Source organism: Haliotis asinina, chromosome 2 (genome assembly GCF_037392515.1).
Source record: "Haliotis asinina isolate JCU_RB_2024 chromosome 2, JCU_Hal_asi_v2, whole genome shotgun sequence".
NCBI lineage: Eukaryota > Metazoa > Mollusca > Gastropoda > Lepetellida > Haliotidae > Haliotis > Haliotis asinina.
Window position 1 is genome coordinate 41,301,153 of NC_090281.1, and position 19,551 is coordinate 41,320,703.

A 19,551-nucleotide genomic window follows, 5' to 3' on the forward strand; every position below is an offset into this window, starting at 1 on the left:
GGTGTATTAGAGATACAAAGGTGAGGTTGGTGTATTAGAGATACAAAGGTGAGTTTGGCGTATTAGAAATACAAAGGTGAGGCTGGTGTATTAGAGATACAAGGTGAGGTTGGTGTATTAGAGATACAAAGGTGAGGCTGGCGTATTGATGATACGTAGGTGAGGTTGGTGTATTAGAGATAGAAAGGTGACGTTGGTGTATGATAGATATTGAGATGAGGTGACAACTTACCGCTATATGCTTGTACCTATGTATATAAAAGAAAAGAAATGCCTACATAAAGACGTCTGTTCACTGGTAGCCGACGTAACGATAGCAATTTATATAAATGCGTCTTAATTAATCAACTATAGACAATACGGTATGCAAGTCATGGATCTGTAGTGGTCATTTGCCACAATGCATTGGTGCACACAGCAGAACTATGTTGGTAGATTTAGCTGGATGGAGAGAGTAGGGAGGATTAGGCTAGGAATGGGGGAGGCTGGCTGGCTGGGCCGGGGAGCGACTCAACCATGCAGGTGAGGAAAGCAGGTGAGAATTTCACCGGATGTGCGGAAGTGACTCTCGCCAGGAGCCGGCAGAATCGATACCTCTCTACAGCTCAATCGTTATCTTGCTTTGATTTTTAATCCGTGATGGTTGGAGCTTTCTGCAACACAGTACTTGAATACCAATTATTGGTGGTGGACAAAAACGAGGACAAGGGGGTGTGGGTTTGCAAGATCGAAAGTTGCACAATAGTTTGATAAACATAATTTATTATGTATTCCCCTGTCCAATAATTTACATACGAATCTCAGCCATTTCTTAAACTGTGTAGACTCGTGTCAATAGTGTAAGTTAAAGCCACAGGGTATAGATGGTTGAGTAATAGGCCGGGAGAAGCAGGATATCAGTGTTTATTAGGAAGTGGAGTGCACATGCCAGCGTGTCAGTGTGGCTCAAAACCAATAGGTGCACATGAAGGTGTGTATCAATATAGCTAGAGATAGTGGGTACACATGAAGTTGTCTATCAGTGTAGCTAGAGGTGGTACACATGAAGTTGTTGGTCATTGTAGCAAGGTTTTGTGGGTGCATACGAAGCAGTGTGTATACACACACACATACACGCACACACACACATACATACACACATGAGGATACATGCACGTGTCACTGTTGTATAGAGTTGCTAAGGTAGACGAGCAAGAGGCTTATTCGCCTTGTTAGACTCACTGATCTCACTGTGATCGATATTCCCAGCGGGACGACAAGTCTAAGCGATCGACTGATTGAGCGTTTATATTGTTGCAAACAAGGTAGTCACAGACCCGCCATTTCACGCCGGAAATGTAGGACAATTTTGTGTAAAATAAGGTTTTTAATTTCCTACAGGGGAGATTATGATCTCACTGGTCATGTTTTTAGATGAGGGTATTTGATCCCTGAACGAGGATAATGAATTGTGTGTTTCTGACGCCGGGACTCGGTGCAGTATTAGTTTAGATTCCGAGAGATACAGGCATTGTTGCCATTCAGCTCCGTACTAGATGTCATAGTGTTTTCTCCCCCGTCCTTCCAATACATTGTGAGTGATATTTTTCATGATGAATGTAAAGCGCCAAATTCCATTTACAATGAAATTCTTGGTTCTGACCCCGTTGTTTTAAGATCAGGCGATTTCCTCTAGCCCTGACTTACTGTAGGTCTTGAATAATGGCACGGTCGTCTGTAAATATCAACAAGGTTCATCTGTAATACCATCAAACGTCATCCAATATATTCAGGTTTAATTCCAACAAAATCCCTAAAAAACAAATATACCTGTTACACCTCACAATCCCTCCAACATATCAATCTGTTATACCCACACAATTATGTATTCCAGATGCAGGATGAATGCAGAGATGGTTGTTATGGTGACAATGTTTTGTGTAGTACCTGTGTTATAGTTTCAAGATAAGGGTTGAACTGGTTGCTACGGTGACAATGTTCAGTGTAGTATCCATGTTCCAGTTTCAGGAAGGGGGTTGAATTGGTTGCTATGGTGACAATGTTCAGTGTGTTATGTGTGTTCTAGATTCAAGATAAGAACTGAACTGGTTGTTATGATTACAGTGTTCAGTGTAGTTTCTGACGCACAATGAGATTTGAGCTTCTCTGGATGGTAACAGTATGAGCAGTTTAATATCTGTGTTCTAGATACAAGATGCCTCCTGTATGCTGAGTTCCAAGACTGGGAGTGACGTGGGGGGCCTGTACGATCAAGGATCTGCGCAAGTTCATCATTTTGAAATGAAGCCATTTCTCGGTACGTCCCTGCCTAAGGCAGACTCGTGGAAGTAATATATGTAATTTACATCACAAACAAAACAGTGTACGTGAAAGTGTTTCCAGATCAACTCCACATAAATGGTACGTTTGCAGTATCTGGAATGAACTTATTCTCGACGACACAAGAACGGCTCTATCGGTATCTGTCTCTTTCTGATCAAACAGTCAACAGTGAATTCCTGACTTGTTTCGGTCTTTTTATGTCTGAAACAAACTGTGTTGGTTAATTAAGCAATTACTGTGCCTTGTTCTATATTAGTCACAGGATCAAGGGAAGGTCGGTAATGAAACCAACGATACAGTCTCAATCTCCCAGTTGCTAGGAAACACAACATCCTTGTACGTGGAAACATAATACATACTTAGTAACATTAGCCGGTGTGTTGGTATTGAAGTGTTGTAGAACTGCCGAGTCAGGTATCTTGAGGTAGGCTACCGGCAGATGCTTCAAGTAATTGTGTGTTGGTTGAAGATCACCTTAGACTAGCTGGAGGTATTACCCCTACCCTACATATATTCAATACTTTCTGACAGCTTTGGATAAAATACAGCCGCACTGGCTCTAATATAACGATCACGCACTTCATTTAAGATGGAATATACTGACGTTTCGGTATGTGTCATAGGTCAGCTTTGCGTGGATGACACTAAATATTAGTGTACAAACATACCCTATGTACGCATCTCAATTTTCCATAATGTAGTTGTGCTTTGTATTTACAATATGAAGGTAAAGTTATTTTCGAAGCTTTATCACTTGCAGCAGCCCAAGGTTGACCAGATCGGGTTCTCTAGCATATGACAATGTTTTCAAACCTACCGTCACAGTTATGATACTTTATAGTGAAAATATTTGAAGTGAATCCGAAAAAAGTATACAACGAGCAACAGCATCGGTGTAGTTCCGGTGTTTTAGAACATCACAACGTCAGTCGTTAATTTATAAGTAGCAACATCTTCCAACATAATCGAGAGAATGACACAGTGACTCCTTTTAACAATCTAATCATTAGGCACATGGAGTCACATTACATTGCATGTAGAGAATAAAACAAGGTCTAGATGGCTTGGAGTTGAGTTGAGTTGAGTTGTACGTCACGTCGGCATTATTCCAGCCATATAGTGACTAGATCAAGTTTGCGTTTGTTGTATGATATGATGTGTAGTCAACGTATAACTCTTTGTAGATGACATCGCTATCGTCTGACATATGAAGAGAAGAAAGACAACAAAACCGATTTTATAATCACTCCTGAATGTAGTGAGTGTTCTGTGGCCTACTATCAACTTCATGACATGCACTCAATTGGTTGAAAGATCATGTACTGAATGAAGTTATGAGCTAACTGTTTTTACATGCTACATATATATGCTACGGACGTGATAAGGAAATGTTTGGAGAACAACCGCAATATATTTATTATGGTCACTAGTACAAGTGACAACGCGTGGACTGCAATGCATTGACTGGCAATGCGGGTCCGTGTCATCCTGTCTCTTGTGAGCCGTGAACGATAGTTATGTCCAATATACTCCTAGACTGTGGCGGTGTGATGACTACTGCAACTGGGAACTTCGCTAGCCCCAACTGGCCCCGGAAGTATGCGCACCACCTGAACTGTTCCTGGCACGTCAGTGTACCTCAGCACAAGGTAGGTTTACAGGTGTCCTTACACGTCAGTGTACCTCAGCACAAGGTAGGTTTACAGATGTCCTTACACGTCAGTGTACCTCAGCACAAGGTAGGTTTACAGGTGTCCTTACACGTCAGTGTACCTTTACAGGTGTCCTTATACGTCAGTGTACATCAGCACAACGTAGGTTTACAAGTGTCCTTACACGTCAGTGTACCTTTACAGGTGTCCTTACACGTCAGTGTACCTCAACACAAGGTAGGTTTACAAGTGTCCTTACACGTCAGTGTACCTCAGCACAAGGTAGGTTTACAAGTGTCCTTACACGTCAGTGTACCTTTACAGGTGTCCTTACACGTCAGTGTACCTCAGCACAAGGTAGGTTTACAGGTGTCCTTACACGTCAGTGTACCTCAGCACAAGGTAGGTTTACAGGTGTCCTTACACGTCAGTGTACCTCAGCACAAGGTAGGTTTACAGGTGTCCTTACACGTCAGTGTACCTCAGCACAAGGTAGGTTTACAGGTGTCCTTACACGTCAGTGTACCTCAGCACAAGGTAGGTTTACAGGTGTCCTTACACGTCAGTGTACCTCAGCACAAGGTAGGTTTACAGATGTCCTTACACGTCAGTGTACCTCAGCACAAGGTAGGTTTACAAGTGTCCTTACACGTCAGTGTACCTTTACAGGTGTCCTTACACGTCAGTGTACCTCAGCACAAGGTAGGTTTACAGGTGTCCTTACACGTCAGTGTACCTCAGCACAAGGTAGGTTTACAGGTGTCCTTACACGTCAGTGTACCTCAGCACAAGGTAGGTTTACAGGTGTCCTTACACGTCAGTGTACCTCAGCACAAGGTAGGTTTACAGGTGTCCTTACACGTCAGTGTACCTCAGCACAAGGTAGGTTTACAGATGTCCTTACACGTCAGTGTACCTCAGCACAAGGTAGGTTTACAGGTGTCCTTACACGTCAGTGTACCTCAGCACAAGGTAGGTTTACAGGTGTCCTTACACGTCAGTGTACCTCAACACAAGGTAGGTTTACAAGTGTCCTTACACGTCAGTGTACCTCAGCACAAGGAAGTTTACAAGTGTCCTTATACGTCAGTGTACCTCAGCACAAGGTAGGTTTACAGGTGTCCTTACACGTCAGTGTACCTCAGCACAAGGAAGTTTACAGGTGTCCTTACACGTCAGTGTACCTCAACTCAAGGTTGGTCTACAAGTGTCCTTACACGTCTGTATACCACAACACAAGGTCGGTCTGCAAGTGTGTACCTTACCACACAATTTGTAGAGTGGTTGCATTTGACATGATATGGGAACTGGCTCTTTTGTGTTTCCTTAGACATTGTTATTTCGTTTCACGGGTATCTGTCACACCAGGCCAGTGTCTAATACACTGACATGTCTGTCATTTTAGATAGTCCACTTTACATTCACCCACTTGGTCCTGGGACGCAAGACGCACAATCCGTGTGATGACGTCAATGACAAGCTGATGGTTATGGAGATGACGTCACATGGGCCTGTGCGCTTTTGTGCAGATCAGAATATTGGTTCCTACGTCAGTCAGTCCAACAACATAACCATTCAGCTGGTCACCAATGGTCAGCACGATGCACAGGGATTCAGAGTGTTCTATGAAACAGGTACTGAATGCATTGTTCACGTGTTGTTTCTGTTCCACTTAAAAGAAAACTTTTTTTCAAGCTTAAAATTGTTTTCGACTCTCTTTTCTTTTCGTTGCCATCTTTATTTTAAGCCATCCATCGTTTATTTGAAAAGAAACCTAGTTATAAAAACTGTCGGTACGTTTTATGTTTTGCTTGGAGTGGTTGAATATTGACTTTCCCCGCCTTTCTTGAGAAGGAATAATACAATTTACTTAATGTAATCAGTCAAACAGCAGAAAAAGCTGAACAGACCGGCATGGAGGCAAACAATGCCTGCACATACGTTTAACCAATGTTATCTCCAAGTACAAACCCGGAGGAGAAATTCAGGTGATCAAAGACTCCACGTAGTGGTGGGCCAGAAATACATTTTGATTACAATTCGAAACATTTGGCTTTTGGAATCCGAAATGAATTGATCAGTAAGTATGGAAGTAACTACTCTTGGGATTGTGGAATATGGCCATTTTCTAACAGTTCTTGATATATTTGTGGATATCACCTAACCCAGTTGCTGTTTTAGACTGGCCCTGCCACGCCCTACTGACAACGGACTTTGGTGAGTTTGCGTCCCCAGGGTGGCCCCAACAATATGCGGCAGACCAGACATGTGTGTGGACTATCACAGCTCCCCCTGACGCAAGGGTGTTTCTCCACTTCACAAACATAGACTTCCCGAAATATGGACTAGGTCGATGTAATGAACATTACGACAGCGTAGAAGTGTACGACGGGGAGTCGCCCGCTGCCGCTCGTCTTACCATCCTGTGTGGATCCGAGGCCCCCTCCTCCATCACCTCCCGCTACAACACATTACTGGTCAAGTTCCATTCCGACTCTTCGAAGGAAAGAACCGGATTCCATGCAACCTATAAATTCCTGTACAAGGTGACCAGCTCCCCAAGTATAGTGACCACAACCTCAGTTAGGCTCGGGGTGAAGGTGCAGCAGGAACGCCCACACCACAACGATTCCTCTCTTCAGAGTGCACTTACCGCGGACTTTCTGGAGCCAACGTACGACTTCTCCAACAGTGACCAGAATTTGGCGAGTCCTGCAGACACAACCACCACACGTGATATGCAAGGACGTGAAGGTGAGAACACACGATAAGTTTACAATGTTGTTTCAAACATCTTTGACTCCTATAACACCGATATATCCGTGATGAGGTATAACTACGTGTTGGTTATCTATACATCCTCTTTCACAGGTGAGAACGGTGGGGTTCTTGTTGGCGTGATGGATGATGAAAATCCAGATCAAGACAAGAAGTACCTGTACATCATGTGGACACTCGTCACCTCGCTCTTTGTTATGCTTATCATCGTTATCATCGTCCTCGTGGTTGTCTGCAGATATTACAAGTAGGTTACATTATTAACAGCACCTTCCAACTGATCTTTTATAACAGCTAGACAACATCTAAATGACATAATGATTTATAATTACCCTCGGCTAGCCTCTACAATACAACGTTACGGATGGCAGGAGGTACCTTTATCACATGTAGCAGTGCACCCTCGGCTAGCTTATATAATACGACATTATAGGTGGCAGGAGGTGCCTGTCTCACATGTAGCAGTGAACACTCGGCTACCCTCTACAATACGTCGTTACAGGTGGCAGGAGGTGCCTGTCTCACATGTAGCAGTGAACACTCGGCTACCCTCTACAAATACGTCGTTACAGGAGGCAGGAGGTGCCTGTCTCACATGTAGCAGTGAACACTCGGCGAGCCTCTACAATACGTCGTTACAGGTGGCAGGAGGTGCCTGTCTCACATGTAGCAGTGAACACTCGGCTACCCTCTACAATACGTCGTTACAGGTGGCAGGAGGTGCCTGTCTCACATGTAGCAGTGAACACTCGGCTATCCTCTACAAATACGTCGTTACAGGAGGCAGGAGGTGCCTGTCTCACATGTAGCAGTGAACACTCGGCTAGCCTCTACAATACGTCGTTACAGGAGGCAGGAGGTGCCTTTATCACATGTAGCAGTGAACACTCGGCTAGCCTCTACAATACGTCGTTACAGGAGGCAGGAGGTGCCTTTATCACATGTAGCAGTGAACACTCGGCTAGCCTCTACAAGACGACATTACAGTTGTCAGGAGGTGCCTTTATCACATGTAGCAGTGAACACTCGGCTAGCCTCTACAATACAACATTACAGTTGTCAGGAGGTGCCTGTCTCACATGTAGCAGTGAACACTCGGCTACCCTCTACAAGACAACATTACAGTTGTCAGGAGGTGCCTTTATCACATGTAGCAGTGAACACTCGGCTAGCCTCTACAAGACGGCATTACAGTTGTCAGGAGGTGCCTGTCTCACATGTAGCAGTGAACACTCGGCTAGCCTCTACAAGACGACATTACAGTTGTCAGGAGGTGCCTGTCTCACATGTAGCAGTGAACACTCGGCTAGCCTCTACAAGACGACATTACAGTTGTCAGGAGGTGCCTTTATCACATATAGCAGTGAACACTCGGCTAGCCTCTACAATACAACATTGCAGTTGTCAGGAGGTGCCTTTATCACATATAGCAGTGAACACTCGGCTAGCCTCTACAAGACGACATTACAGTTGTCAGGAGGTGCCTGTCTCACATGTAGCAGTGAACACTCGGCTAGCCTCTACAATATGTCGTTACAGGAGGCAGGAGGTGCCTTTATCACATGTAGCAGTGAACACTCGGCTAGCCTCTACAAGACGACATTACAGTTGTCAGGAGGTGCCTGTCTCACATGTAGCAGTGAACACTCGGCTAGCCTCTACAATACAACATTGCAGTTGTCAGGAGGTGCCTTTATCACATGTAGCAGTGAACACTCGGGTACCCTCTACAAGACGACATTACAGTTGTCAGGAGGTGCCTGTCTCACATGTAGCAGTGAACACTCGGCTAGCCTCTACAAGACGACATTACAGTTGTCAGGAGGTGCCTGTCTCACATGTAGCAGTGAACACTCGGCTACCCTCTACAATACGTCGTTACAGGTGGCAGGAGGTGCCTGTCTCGCATGTAGCAGTGAACACTCGGCGAGCCTCTACAAGACGACATTACAGTTGTCAGGAGGTGCCTGTCTCACATGTAGCAGTGAACACTCGGCTAGCCTCTACAAGACGACATTACAGTTGTCAGGAGGTGCCTGTCTCACATGTAGCAGTGAACACTCGGCTAGCCTCTACAATACAACATTACAGTTGTCAGGAGGTGCCTTTATCACATGTAGCAGTGAACACTCGTCTAGCCTCTACAAGACGACATTACAGTTGTCAGGAGGTGCCTTTATCACATGTAGCAGTGAACACTCGGCTAGCCTCTACAAGACGACATTACAGTTGTCAGGAGGTGCCTTTATCACATGTAGCAGTGAACACTCGGCTAGCCTCTACAAGACGACATTACAGGAGGCAGGAGGTGCCAGTCCCACATGTAGCAGTGCACACTCGACTAGCCTCTGCAGTATGTTATTACAGCTGGCTGGAGATGTGTGTCTGTAATGATCAGTGATCGACATGTATTATGGTTGTCCTTGAAGAACAAAAAGCACAAGTGATAACCTTTTCATGATATTGTTATATGATTTTACATGACTGTCCAATTAGTCATAGGCTGGGCTAAATGATGCTCTTTATGGTGCTTATTGTTAATCGTTTCAATGGAGACTTTTGGAGCATAACACAAGACATCCTTCTTTCATTTAGGAAGGTGACCCGTGAAGGTCCCGGAGTAGAATAGGCCTTCAGCAACCCATGCTTGCCATAAAAGGTGACTATGCTTGTCGTAAGAGGCGACTAACGGGATCGGGTGGTCAGACTAGCTGACTTGGTTGACACATGTCATCGGTTCCCCATTGCGCTCATCGATGCCCATGTGGTTGATCACTGGATTGTCTGGTCCAGACTCGATTATTTACAGACCGTCGCCATATAGCTGGAATATTGCTAAGTGCGACGTAAAACTAAACTCACTCACTCTTTTAGGAAGGTAACATTTTAAACATAAAAAACACTTTAAGCTTCTTCCAATAGTTGTTGACGCCGTGTTCAATTCTGAGAAGATTTGTACTAAAACAGATCAGCATCAGTTCGGTGAAAGAACAAGTATTTGTTCCTATTCTCCGCCCTGTATAGGACCGACCTACACTGTATAGGACCTGTATAGGACTTGTATAGGACAAAACCAACCGACCTACACTGCATAGGACCCCGACCTACACTGTACAAAATATGACCTCCTCAGTGTGAAATGCGGCTAACACTGTAGAGGACCTGTACAGTTTCCGGACTACACTGTATAGGACACAGCCTACACTGTATAAGACCTGTATAGGACATGACCTACACTGTATAGGACCCGACCTAAACTGGCGAGCAAAAGAAAGTACACAGCTAAATAGTAAGCTAAAACTAACAAAACCTTTTGATGAAATGGAAAATAGACGTTGAAGCACACTACAATGCACGTGCTTTATCAGCGAAACCACATACTAATAGTAAACAGTGATGTAGTTATGAGCTCTGTACATGGTTCCTACGATGCTGGAAGGTCAAGGTCATTCCAACGGTCAGTAGGCTCATGTGCTAGCAGCACGAAGTTGTCTCCGAACTGTGACTCGGCTCACGCGGAGACGTCACCATCAACATCCAGTTACGTAGGTGAATAACCCGCAGATAGGGATCCTCTTGGATTTTTCTGGGATGTCCACCTATGGGTCGATCACATGCCTGAACAGCCGAATTAAGGTTCGTCTTGCGCAACACAATGTCGTTGCAAGATGGCTGTTGGAAGCACCCTTTTGTGACATTCCTGTGGTCCGTTCTCGTTGCGCTGACGTCGATCTTGGTATTTTCTTGTGATATGTTTATCAAGTGATTGTTCGGTCTTCGTGACAAACAGGTTTTATACCCCTGTACGAAAAGTGCTCGTGCATGGGACAATAACCACAATTTTGCGAATATTCGTGCAAACCATGCAAATGGAACATGGTGGTTGCGTTATATACAGTCAGCTGTGTTCGTCAATAATTTTACCAGCTAGAATGCAAATTTGGGATTGCAGCAACAATTACACCCATGTACTTTATTTTGTTCGTCAGTGTACACTGTATAGGACCAGACCTACTCTCAATAACACATGCAAGACATACATTGTATAGGATAAAACCGACACTGTGTAGGACAAGACTTACAAGACTTACAATGTAAAGGACAAGACCTACACTATTGGCCCCGGCTTACACTGTATAGAGCAAGACCTACACTGCAAAGAACAGGACCTACTTTGTGTAGGGCAAGACCTACTCTGTATAGGACAAGTTGGTCGTGTCCGGAAGAAGTGATTTCTCATGAGAACGTAATCTACATTTGATTATTTTAAGTCTGATCTAATTTAAAGATCATAACTGGAGTTGACGTGATGACCTTGAGTTGCTATGAGTTTGATGAGAGATTCAGCTGAAATACCATTTCTCATTTTGTAAAAGGGAAACAATTTGAAGTAGTCGAAGTTAGGCAAGATCAAAGAGACATACATAGTATGAAAAGTACTCTGGTCAGTCTGTGCTTGTAGCTCCTTAAGTAGTTGATCATTTGACTTACAGTCTTAATAATTACACATAAATGAACTGTAAAATAACACCTACACTTACAATAACACTTAAACGTACTATACAGTAACACATACCTACAATAACAACTAAACGGTGTACAATAAATCATACAATACAATAACAATACAATAACTATACAATACCACCTAAATGGCTATACAATAACACCTACACTTACTATATGATAATACCTAAACGTACCATGCAATAACACGTAAATAACCATACAATAACTGCTGCACAAACTATTCATTAACACCTAAACGTACTATACAATAACACCTACTTACACTAACTACAAAAAGTTGTACAATAGATAACACCTAAACGCACCATACAATAACACGGACTATACAATACTACCTGAATAGCTGTACAACACCTAAGTGGCTATACAATAACACCTGAACGTACCATGCAATAACACATATTTACAAAAACATCTACACCCACTACACAGTAACACCTTCACATACTTACAATAACAACTAAACGTTGCAGCACATGTCTAATTTATATTCATTTTCGGATAATTTGCCAGATAATAAAATTAAGTATGTGTCGAGTTTAACATTCTAGAATGATGACTTGAAATCCGTGTATTTTGTACAAGTGTTTGCTGTCTATGATACTGCTATAACTGACGTTTATAACAAGACGTTTGCTCCTGGCGCGTCGTGTTCATGTGACCCGCATGAGGGTCAGTTTTATTCCTGTCTTGTCGATCTCTACATGAGGACAACATTGTGTGTAGCCTGTTTCCTGCTGCCACGTCCTGCCACAGACTGCCACGTCCTATCTCCCTAAGACATGTCACCGTATCAGCCTCTCAGTGCTATGTCTGTTGTAGCGTAGGTAGATGGTTGTCGCCGGGCCGCCGGGGTGGCGACGTTATCTCCGCTAACAGCAGCATCACGATACTTTGAGCTTGATACACAGGGGCTACATGATCCTAAATGTCATTCAAAATGTCATGCTGTATTTAACTAAATTTATCACATTTGGCTTTGTGTTTCTTTCTATGATGTATTCTTGGCTTGAGGATACACTGAAGTGGGAATGCCACGTGATGAGAAACCTACTCCGACAATTACCGGGTTATTTCGCGCTTTCCTCTGGGAGAAGAGTTGACTGACGGAGCACACTGCAGCTAATTACCCTGTCACTGGCCGCCGTCGCTTTAACCTAATAAGAGAGGGCTACCTCCCCATAGTTGCCTGCACTATATCAACCTTTAACGATATACATAACTTACTCCAATAATCAACCTTGTGCACTGGCAGTTTTCAAATTATTGATTAAAGTTAAATATAGAAGCGACTCAAGTGTAAGTAAGTGTAACAGTATCGTCAAGATTCTTGTAGCCTAAGAGAGCTCAGATGACCAGCCTCCGATGAGGACGAAGGTTAGTGCATTCTGGCGATCAATAGCAGATTGTGTGGGATGGATTAATTATCGAATGCTCATCTAAACTACATAAATCATTTGTCAAGTAGCGTCACTATTGTGCTTGCCATCTTATCCACTTCGTTTTGTGTCCAATTAGCAGTTGTGCATATCTATTACATAGATCAAACACAGCCCTCTTTCTTTTTCCCATAACAGATACAAGATACTTCTGTATGTCTCCATACACATAATGGCGATATATAATGAATCTCTATAGAGCTTGTTAATAGTGCTTACACCGTCTTGTGGACAATACAAGTAGTCGACCGGAGACCAGTGCCTTTGTGTGAGTGGTAAATTAGGAGCTAGTCTGTCGTACAGACCCTGAAGTATATATATACCCAAGAAAGCCCACGCAAGTCTAGAAAATGTGGCAAGTCTAGATTTCCAGTCTCCGGACTCCATTTCATTAATTCATTTTTTTGCACTATGAACGTTTTTTCAGTAAAATATGTTCATTTCAGAGACTAGCTGTTAGTCTAATTAGGAGCAGAAGAGCAAACAACTGATACAGCCTAGTGTGAATGTTGTGTCCTAGCAGACGGGGAAATGAATGTGTTTGATCACAGTTAGTGATGCAGACAAGGTGTAAACTCCGCATAGCACCATCGGGTAATAGGAGCTGGCATGCAGGGTATGGAAGAGTCCCTGGGTAGAGTCCCTGGTTCTACTAGGGGGACATCTGTACACACACACACACACACACACACACACACACACGCACGCACGCACGCACACACACACGCACACACACATACACACACACCTGTGTTGATTGCTTTCTGCAGTCAGTAACAGCAAGAAGGTAAATATAGCGTTTCTTGTTTCAGACGAAGACTGCCAAAGCGCCGCAATGTCCCCAACTATGCCTTCACCGAGGTCAATCTATCTTTGTACGAGAAAGACAAGTAAGAAATTTCAAACATCCACCTTTTCATTTTCGTCATTCGTCGTATTTTCAGATAATTCTTTGACAAAGCAATCACGCCCACCGATTGTTGGCTATGATAGTCATCAAATAGCCGCACAGTCCATGAAAGGATATTAGAGGACTGGTGCCACGTTACTAATGTGACATGAATGTAAATTCACCCACTTACTAGAATAATAATAAATTTATCTGCTTTCACTTCAGCATGCTGAACGCCCAGTGTGAAGACAGTGAGACGCAAGAGAGTCCGGCTTGTGGCAGGTGAGAGATATCTCAGACACACTGCACTGAGAGTATATACTTACACAGAGAAAGAGAGAGAGAGAGAGAGAGAGAGAGAGAGAGAGAGAGAGAGAGAGAGATCGGGGGGATGGGGTGGGCGGGGTCGGGGGGGATGGGGTGGGGGGAGATGCATCTAGAGAGGCAGCGGGTGGGAGGGGGAGGTAATACGTCAAATTGTGTGCATCCATGTGTCATGCTTAAAATGACAGAATATTGTTGCTACTTTTCACATACTGCAAACAACCAGCTCGTGACAAATACTCACCCACATCGGCCGTCAGATAAGAGTATGTGAATTAAAAACTTAAAAGTTAGGAAGAACACGAAAGCCATTTCATAGGTAACCTTCATCAGGATGATCAGGACCACTTACCGTGGTCTCATTAGAGTCTGGGCGGTTGCCAAATGAAGGTTGCTGAGAGTTCCGATTGCCTGTCGAAATGAGGGGAATCTGAAGATCGTTCCACTTGTCTACGATATGGTTAGGCGTTGGTAACCGGCAATGCAGCTTAATATATATCCACCAAACATGAACGTCATCTCCAGTCACTCTTAGGTATATATCTCCACACAGAGACATTAATTGTCTTCAGGGACACTATCTGGCGTTATATATCTCCCCACATGGACATAAACTATCTTCAGGGACACTATATGTCGTTATATATCTCCCCACATGGACGTTAACTGTCTTCAGGGATACTATGTCTCGTTATGTATCTCCCCACATGGACGTTAACTGTCTTCAGGGACACTATATGTCGTTATATATCTCCCCACATGGACGTTAACTGTCTTCAGGCGCACTATGTCTCGTTATATGTCTCCCCACGTGGACGTTAACTGTCTTCAGGGACTATGTGTCGTTATATATTTCCCCACATGGACGTTAACTGTCTTCAGGGACACTATGTGTCGTTATATATCTTCCCCACATGGACGTTAACTGTCTTCAGGGACATTATGTGTCGTTATATAACTCCACACATGGACGTTAACTGTCTTCAGGGACACTATGTCTCGTTATGTATCTCCCCACATGGACGTTAACTGTCTTCAGGGACTCTATATGTCGTTATATATCTCCCCACATGGACGTTAACTGTCTTCAGGGATACTATGTCTCGTTATATATCTCCCCACATGGACGTTAACTGTCTTCAGGGACACTATATGTCGTTATATATCTCCCCACATGGACGTTAACTGTCTTCAGGCGCACTATGTCTCGTTATATGTCTCCCCACGTGGACGTTAACTGTCTTCAGGGACTATGTGTCGTTATATATTTCCCCACATGGACGTTAACTGTCTTCAGGGACACTATGTGTCGTTATATATCTTCCCCACATGGACGTTAACTGTCTTCAGGGACATTATATGTCGTTATATAACTCCACACATGGACGTTAACTGTCTTCAGGGACACTATGTCTCGTTATGTATCTCCCCACATGGACGTTGACTGTCTCCAGGGACACTATGTGTCGTTAACTGTCTTCAGGGACACTATGTGTCGTTATATATCTCCCCACATGGACGTTAACTGTCTTCAGGGACACTATGTGTCGTTATATATCTTCCCCACATGGACGTTAACTGTCTTCAGGGACACTATGTCTCGTTATGTATCTCCCCACATGGACGTTAACTGTCTTCATGGACACTATGTGTCGTTATATATCTTCCCCACATGGACGTTAACTGTCTTCAGGGACACTCTGTGTCGTTATATAACTCCACACATGGACGTTAACTGTCTTCAGGGACATTATGTGTCGTTATATAACTCCACACATGGACGTTAACTGTCTTCAGGGACACTATGTCTCGTTGTATATCTCCCCACATGGACGTTTACTGTCTTCAGGGACACTATGTGTCGTTATATATCTTCCCCACATGGACGTTAACTGTCTTCAGGGACACTATGTGTCGTTATATATCTCCCCACATGGACGTTAACTGTCTTCAGGCGCACTATGTCTCGTTATATATCTCCCCACATGGACGTTAACTGTCTTCAGGGACACTATGTGTCGTTATATAACTCCACACATGGACGTTAACTGTCTTCAGGGACACTATGTCTCGTTGTATATCTCCCCACATGGACGTTAACTGTCTTCAGGGACACTATGTCTCGTTATATATCTCCCCACATGGACGTTAACTGTCTTCAGGGACACTATGTGTCGTTATATATCTCCCCACATGGACGTTAACTGTCTTCAGGGACACTATGTCTCGTTATATATCTCCCCACATGGACGTTAACTGTCTTCAGGGACACTCTGTGTCGTTATATATCTTCCCACATGGACGTTAACTGTCTTCAGGGACACTATGTGTCGTCAGATATCTCCCCACATGGACGTTAACTGTCTTCAGCTGCACGGGCTACTTCATACATCTCCACATATAGACATGAACGTCTTCAGGGACACTATGCAATGCGGTACGTCTCCAAACACGGACGTTAACTGTCTTAGTGTACACAGAGTATGTTACAGTTATGTTATTTATTTCTAATTGCATTATGTGTCTTCATTTACATAGAGTACCGTTATTTGTTCTCACTTACACTGAGTACCGTTATTTGTTCTCACTTACACTGAGTACCGTTATTTGTTCTCACTTACACTGAGTACCGTTATTTCTTCTCACTTACACTGAGTACCGTTATTTCTTCTCACTTACACTGAGTACCGTTATTTCTTCTCACTTACACTGAGTACCGTTATTTCTTCTCACTTACACTGAGTACCGTTATTTCTTCTCACTTACACTGAGTACCGTTATTTCTTCTCACTTACACTGAGTACCGTTATTTGTCTCCATTTACACACAGTATCGATATTTGTCTTCAGCTGCACAAAGCAACGTTTAGTGACATCAATTGCAGTCAATAATATTCTTTGTCTTAAACAACTCGTTTTGGTTTTTTAGTGAGTTCAACTCAGAGGAGGTCTCGTTCTACAACCCGCTGTATGAACAGAGGTTTCCGAAAACAGTGGACAGTGAGGACGGCAGTCCGTGCTAACACTGCTCAATATGAGAACTACTGATGTGTTGGTGCTGATATCTTCCCTGCCACGTCTGCCTGCATCAGTGTTGCCAGGTGTCCGACCCCAATCGTGCTCACTGGAAACACGACAGAGTGAGACATTTCTGTCGGTCGGAGGTAACTGAAGATGAAGGCGCTGGTTCCAGAGACAGCGGGGAGTACACTGATTTCAACACACTATGCCGAAGCACACACTTATCATCTCGGGCGCCAGATAAATATTTTAACAACTTCATCCATTTTTAATTACGGAATCTGTTTGCGTTAATGAAATCTTACTTGGCACAGCAACACTGTAGAAAGGTGGGAAGTCGAGTGTGACATGGATCCGTGACATTTCCGTGTATAAATGGCTAACAGACCTCTGGTATTTAATAAGGAGGTGCCAGTGCATTGTACCCTCCATTCAAGATGCAAGTGCACGGAGCAGATATTAGCATACCAGGCTTACGACAACAGTGCATGCTACAGACATTAGCAAGGCAGTGTCGAGATAGCGGTTCATGTAAGAGATATTATCAAGCCAGTGTCGGCGTTCCAGTGCGTGTTACAGATTTTAGCAAGACAGTGTCGTGATGCTAGTACATGTTACAGTTCAAGCCAGTGTCGACATTGCAGTACATGTTTCAGATTGAATGAAGCCAGTGTCGAGATGCCAGTACATGTTGCACTTAAAGCCAGTTTCGACATTCCAGTACATGTTACGGATTGAATGAAGCCAGTGTCGAGATGCTTGTTACAGACCTTATCAAGACAGTGTCGAAATGCTAGTGCATGTTACAGGCACGAAGAGGAACCCTTCTTTTATAGAGCATATACGCAATGGTGGAGTCCGTTGGTGCACACACAGTGTTTACGCCCAGAGGGACGTATATAATACAGAAAGGTACTATTCTTAGGATAACATACGTCATTTTGTCATTCATGTGAGATCTGTAAATAGAACGTTACTCAAACGTGTTTGATTCAGTTGTGAGATATTTATTGCTGCATATGTAACATGAACCATTGTTATCACCATTCGTTCACAAAAGTTCAAATGTTTTATCAAAGAGAGACTACTTATGTTTCTGTATATTTTCTTACGTAGTTGGGTTTGATGTAACCGAATTCGTTTGTTAAAACCTATTCTAAGCAGCCCTGTGTCGTGCGGAAATAGTATCTTAATAACGCTGATCTAATAACGATGGTCCTCACAGCACAGGTGATTGTGTTAAGGTTAATGTTCAAGGTTTAGTGTGGCGGAGACGTGCACAATGCAAAACATGTTTGTCAGCACCAGGCTCCTGATTGGATGAGTCGCCTGCAGTGGAGAAACACCCTAGGCCTTCGCGACCCCGTTAAAAGCATTACAGACGTAATTGGCAGTCGCTACCCCCGGTCCTGCTGTGTGAGCTGTAAGATCGGTTCAGTGTAGGACAGAAGTATCATGTGAGACAGACACACACACATATCCGATGCTTCAGCATGGCAGCTAGGTGTATTCTGCCGTATCATTCTACTCTGATGAAAGTGATCGCAACAAGTCCATACGTAAATTCCACGCCAGTGGACAGTGTGCGAAATAATTGCCATATTTTGCTAGCCAGTCGGGCTAGCTATGCTTGGAAGTTACAAATAATTTGCTAGCCAAAAATCTCAATGTAGAAACTAGCAATCGGATCACAAAAATAGACAAGAATAAGATATTCTCTGCATGACACGGGTTTCATCATTATGCTCTAATACGATGAGCATTTTCATCAAGCCATAATGTTGTCTGATTTAGAGAGTGATACAGTAACTAAATGACCACATGAGAGTTCACTAACCAGTCGGGCCAGTAACTGGAAATGTACTAAGTTAAGTGGAACACACTACCAGGGGTAGACTTGACATGTCAGTGCCGCCTCCATTCGGGAAAATATCATAGTTAGCTCCTCGCCTTACGAGTTGGTTGCATCTGTTCTAGTTAGTACAAGTGTTTATGTTCAATGCTCACAGCAAAGTGCACTATGCAGTTTTGTTTTGTGGCATGTTAACAAAAACTACTGAAGAAGAGCGGGGCCCGGAGCGAGGTTCGGCTTTCGAGTCCTGATCTTCAGTGGTAGGGTGGAGGGGTGTGGTGCATGGGAGGAGTGAGGACTTAATAATAATAATAATAATAATAATAATAATAATAAAAGTGCCAGGATCACCCGAGCCCTCTCTGCTGCATTTCAATTTTTAATCTGTAAAAAATAATAATCACCGAACACTCTCTGCTGCATTTCTATCTCAATCTGTAAATAATAATAATATTGCAATGAATTTACAGAGACTGTCCAACACCTTGTCAGTGGATGCCCTTCCTTGGCACAAACAGCATATCTCAAAAGACATGATGGCATGGCTCGCTGCTTTTACTATCGTCTCCGCCATGCCTGTGGCTTTGACTCCCAGGTCCATCCATGGTACGACCCTGAACATGTCCAGGGCGTCCTGGAAAATGAGAGCTATAAACTTCTCTGGAATAGGCCAATATACAGTCTGAGACGAATTCCAGCCAACAAACCTGATCTTGTCCTTTTTGATAAAGCCAATGAAATT

At 43.5% G+C, this 19,551-nt stretch overlaps 1 protein-coding gene across 1 annotated transcript in view; it reads left to right on the plus strand.

The window, feature by feature from the left end:
• Positions 1-19,203, plus strand: part of LOC137273710 (uncharacterized) — a 35,274-nt gene extending 16,071 nt beyond the window's left edge. The window contains exons 6-13 of the mRNA XM_067806512.1: positions 2,188-2,296; positions 3,859-3,971; positions 5,380-5,608; positions 6,156-6,728; positions 6,846-6,999; positions 13,534-13,611; positions 13,839-13,895; positions 16,866-19,203. Coding sequence (XP_067662613.1) covers positions 2,188-2,296; positions 3,859-3,971; positions 5,380-5,608; positions 6,156-6,728; positions 6,846-6,999; positions 13,534-13,611; positions 13,839-13,895; positions 16,866-16,959 — 1,407 coding nt within the window. The 3' untranslated portion in view covers positions 16,960-19,203. The remainder of the gene's footprint in view (positions 1-2,187; positions 2,297-3,858; positions 3,972-5,379; positions 5,609-6,155; positions 6,729-6,845; positions 7,000-13,533; positions 13,612-13,838; positions 13,896-16,865) is intronic.
• The last annotated feature ends 348 nt before the right edge of the window (positions 19,204-19,551 follow it).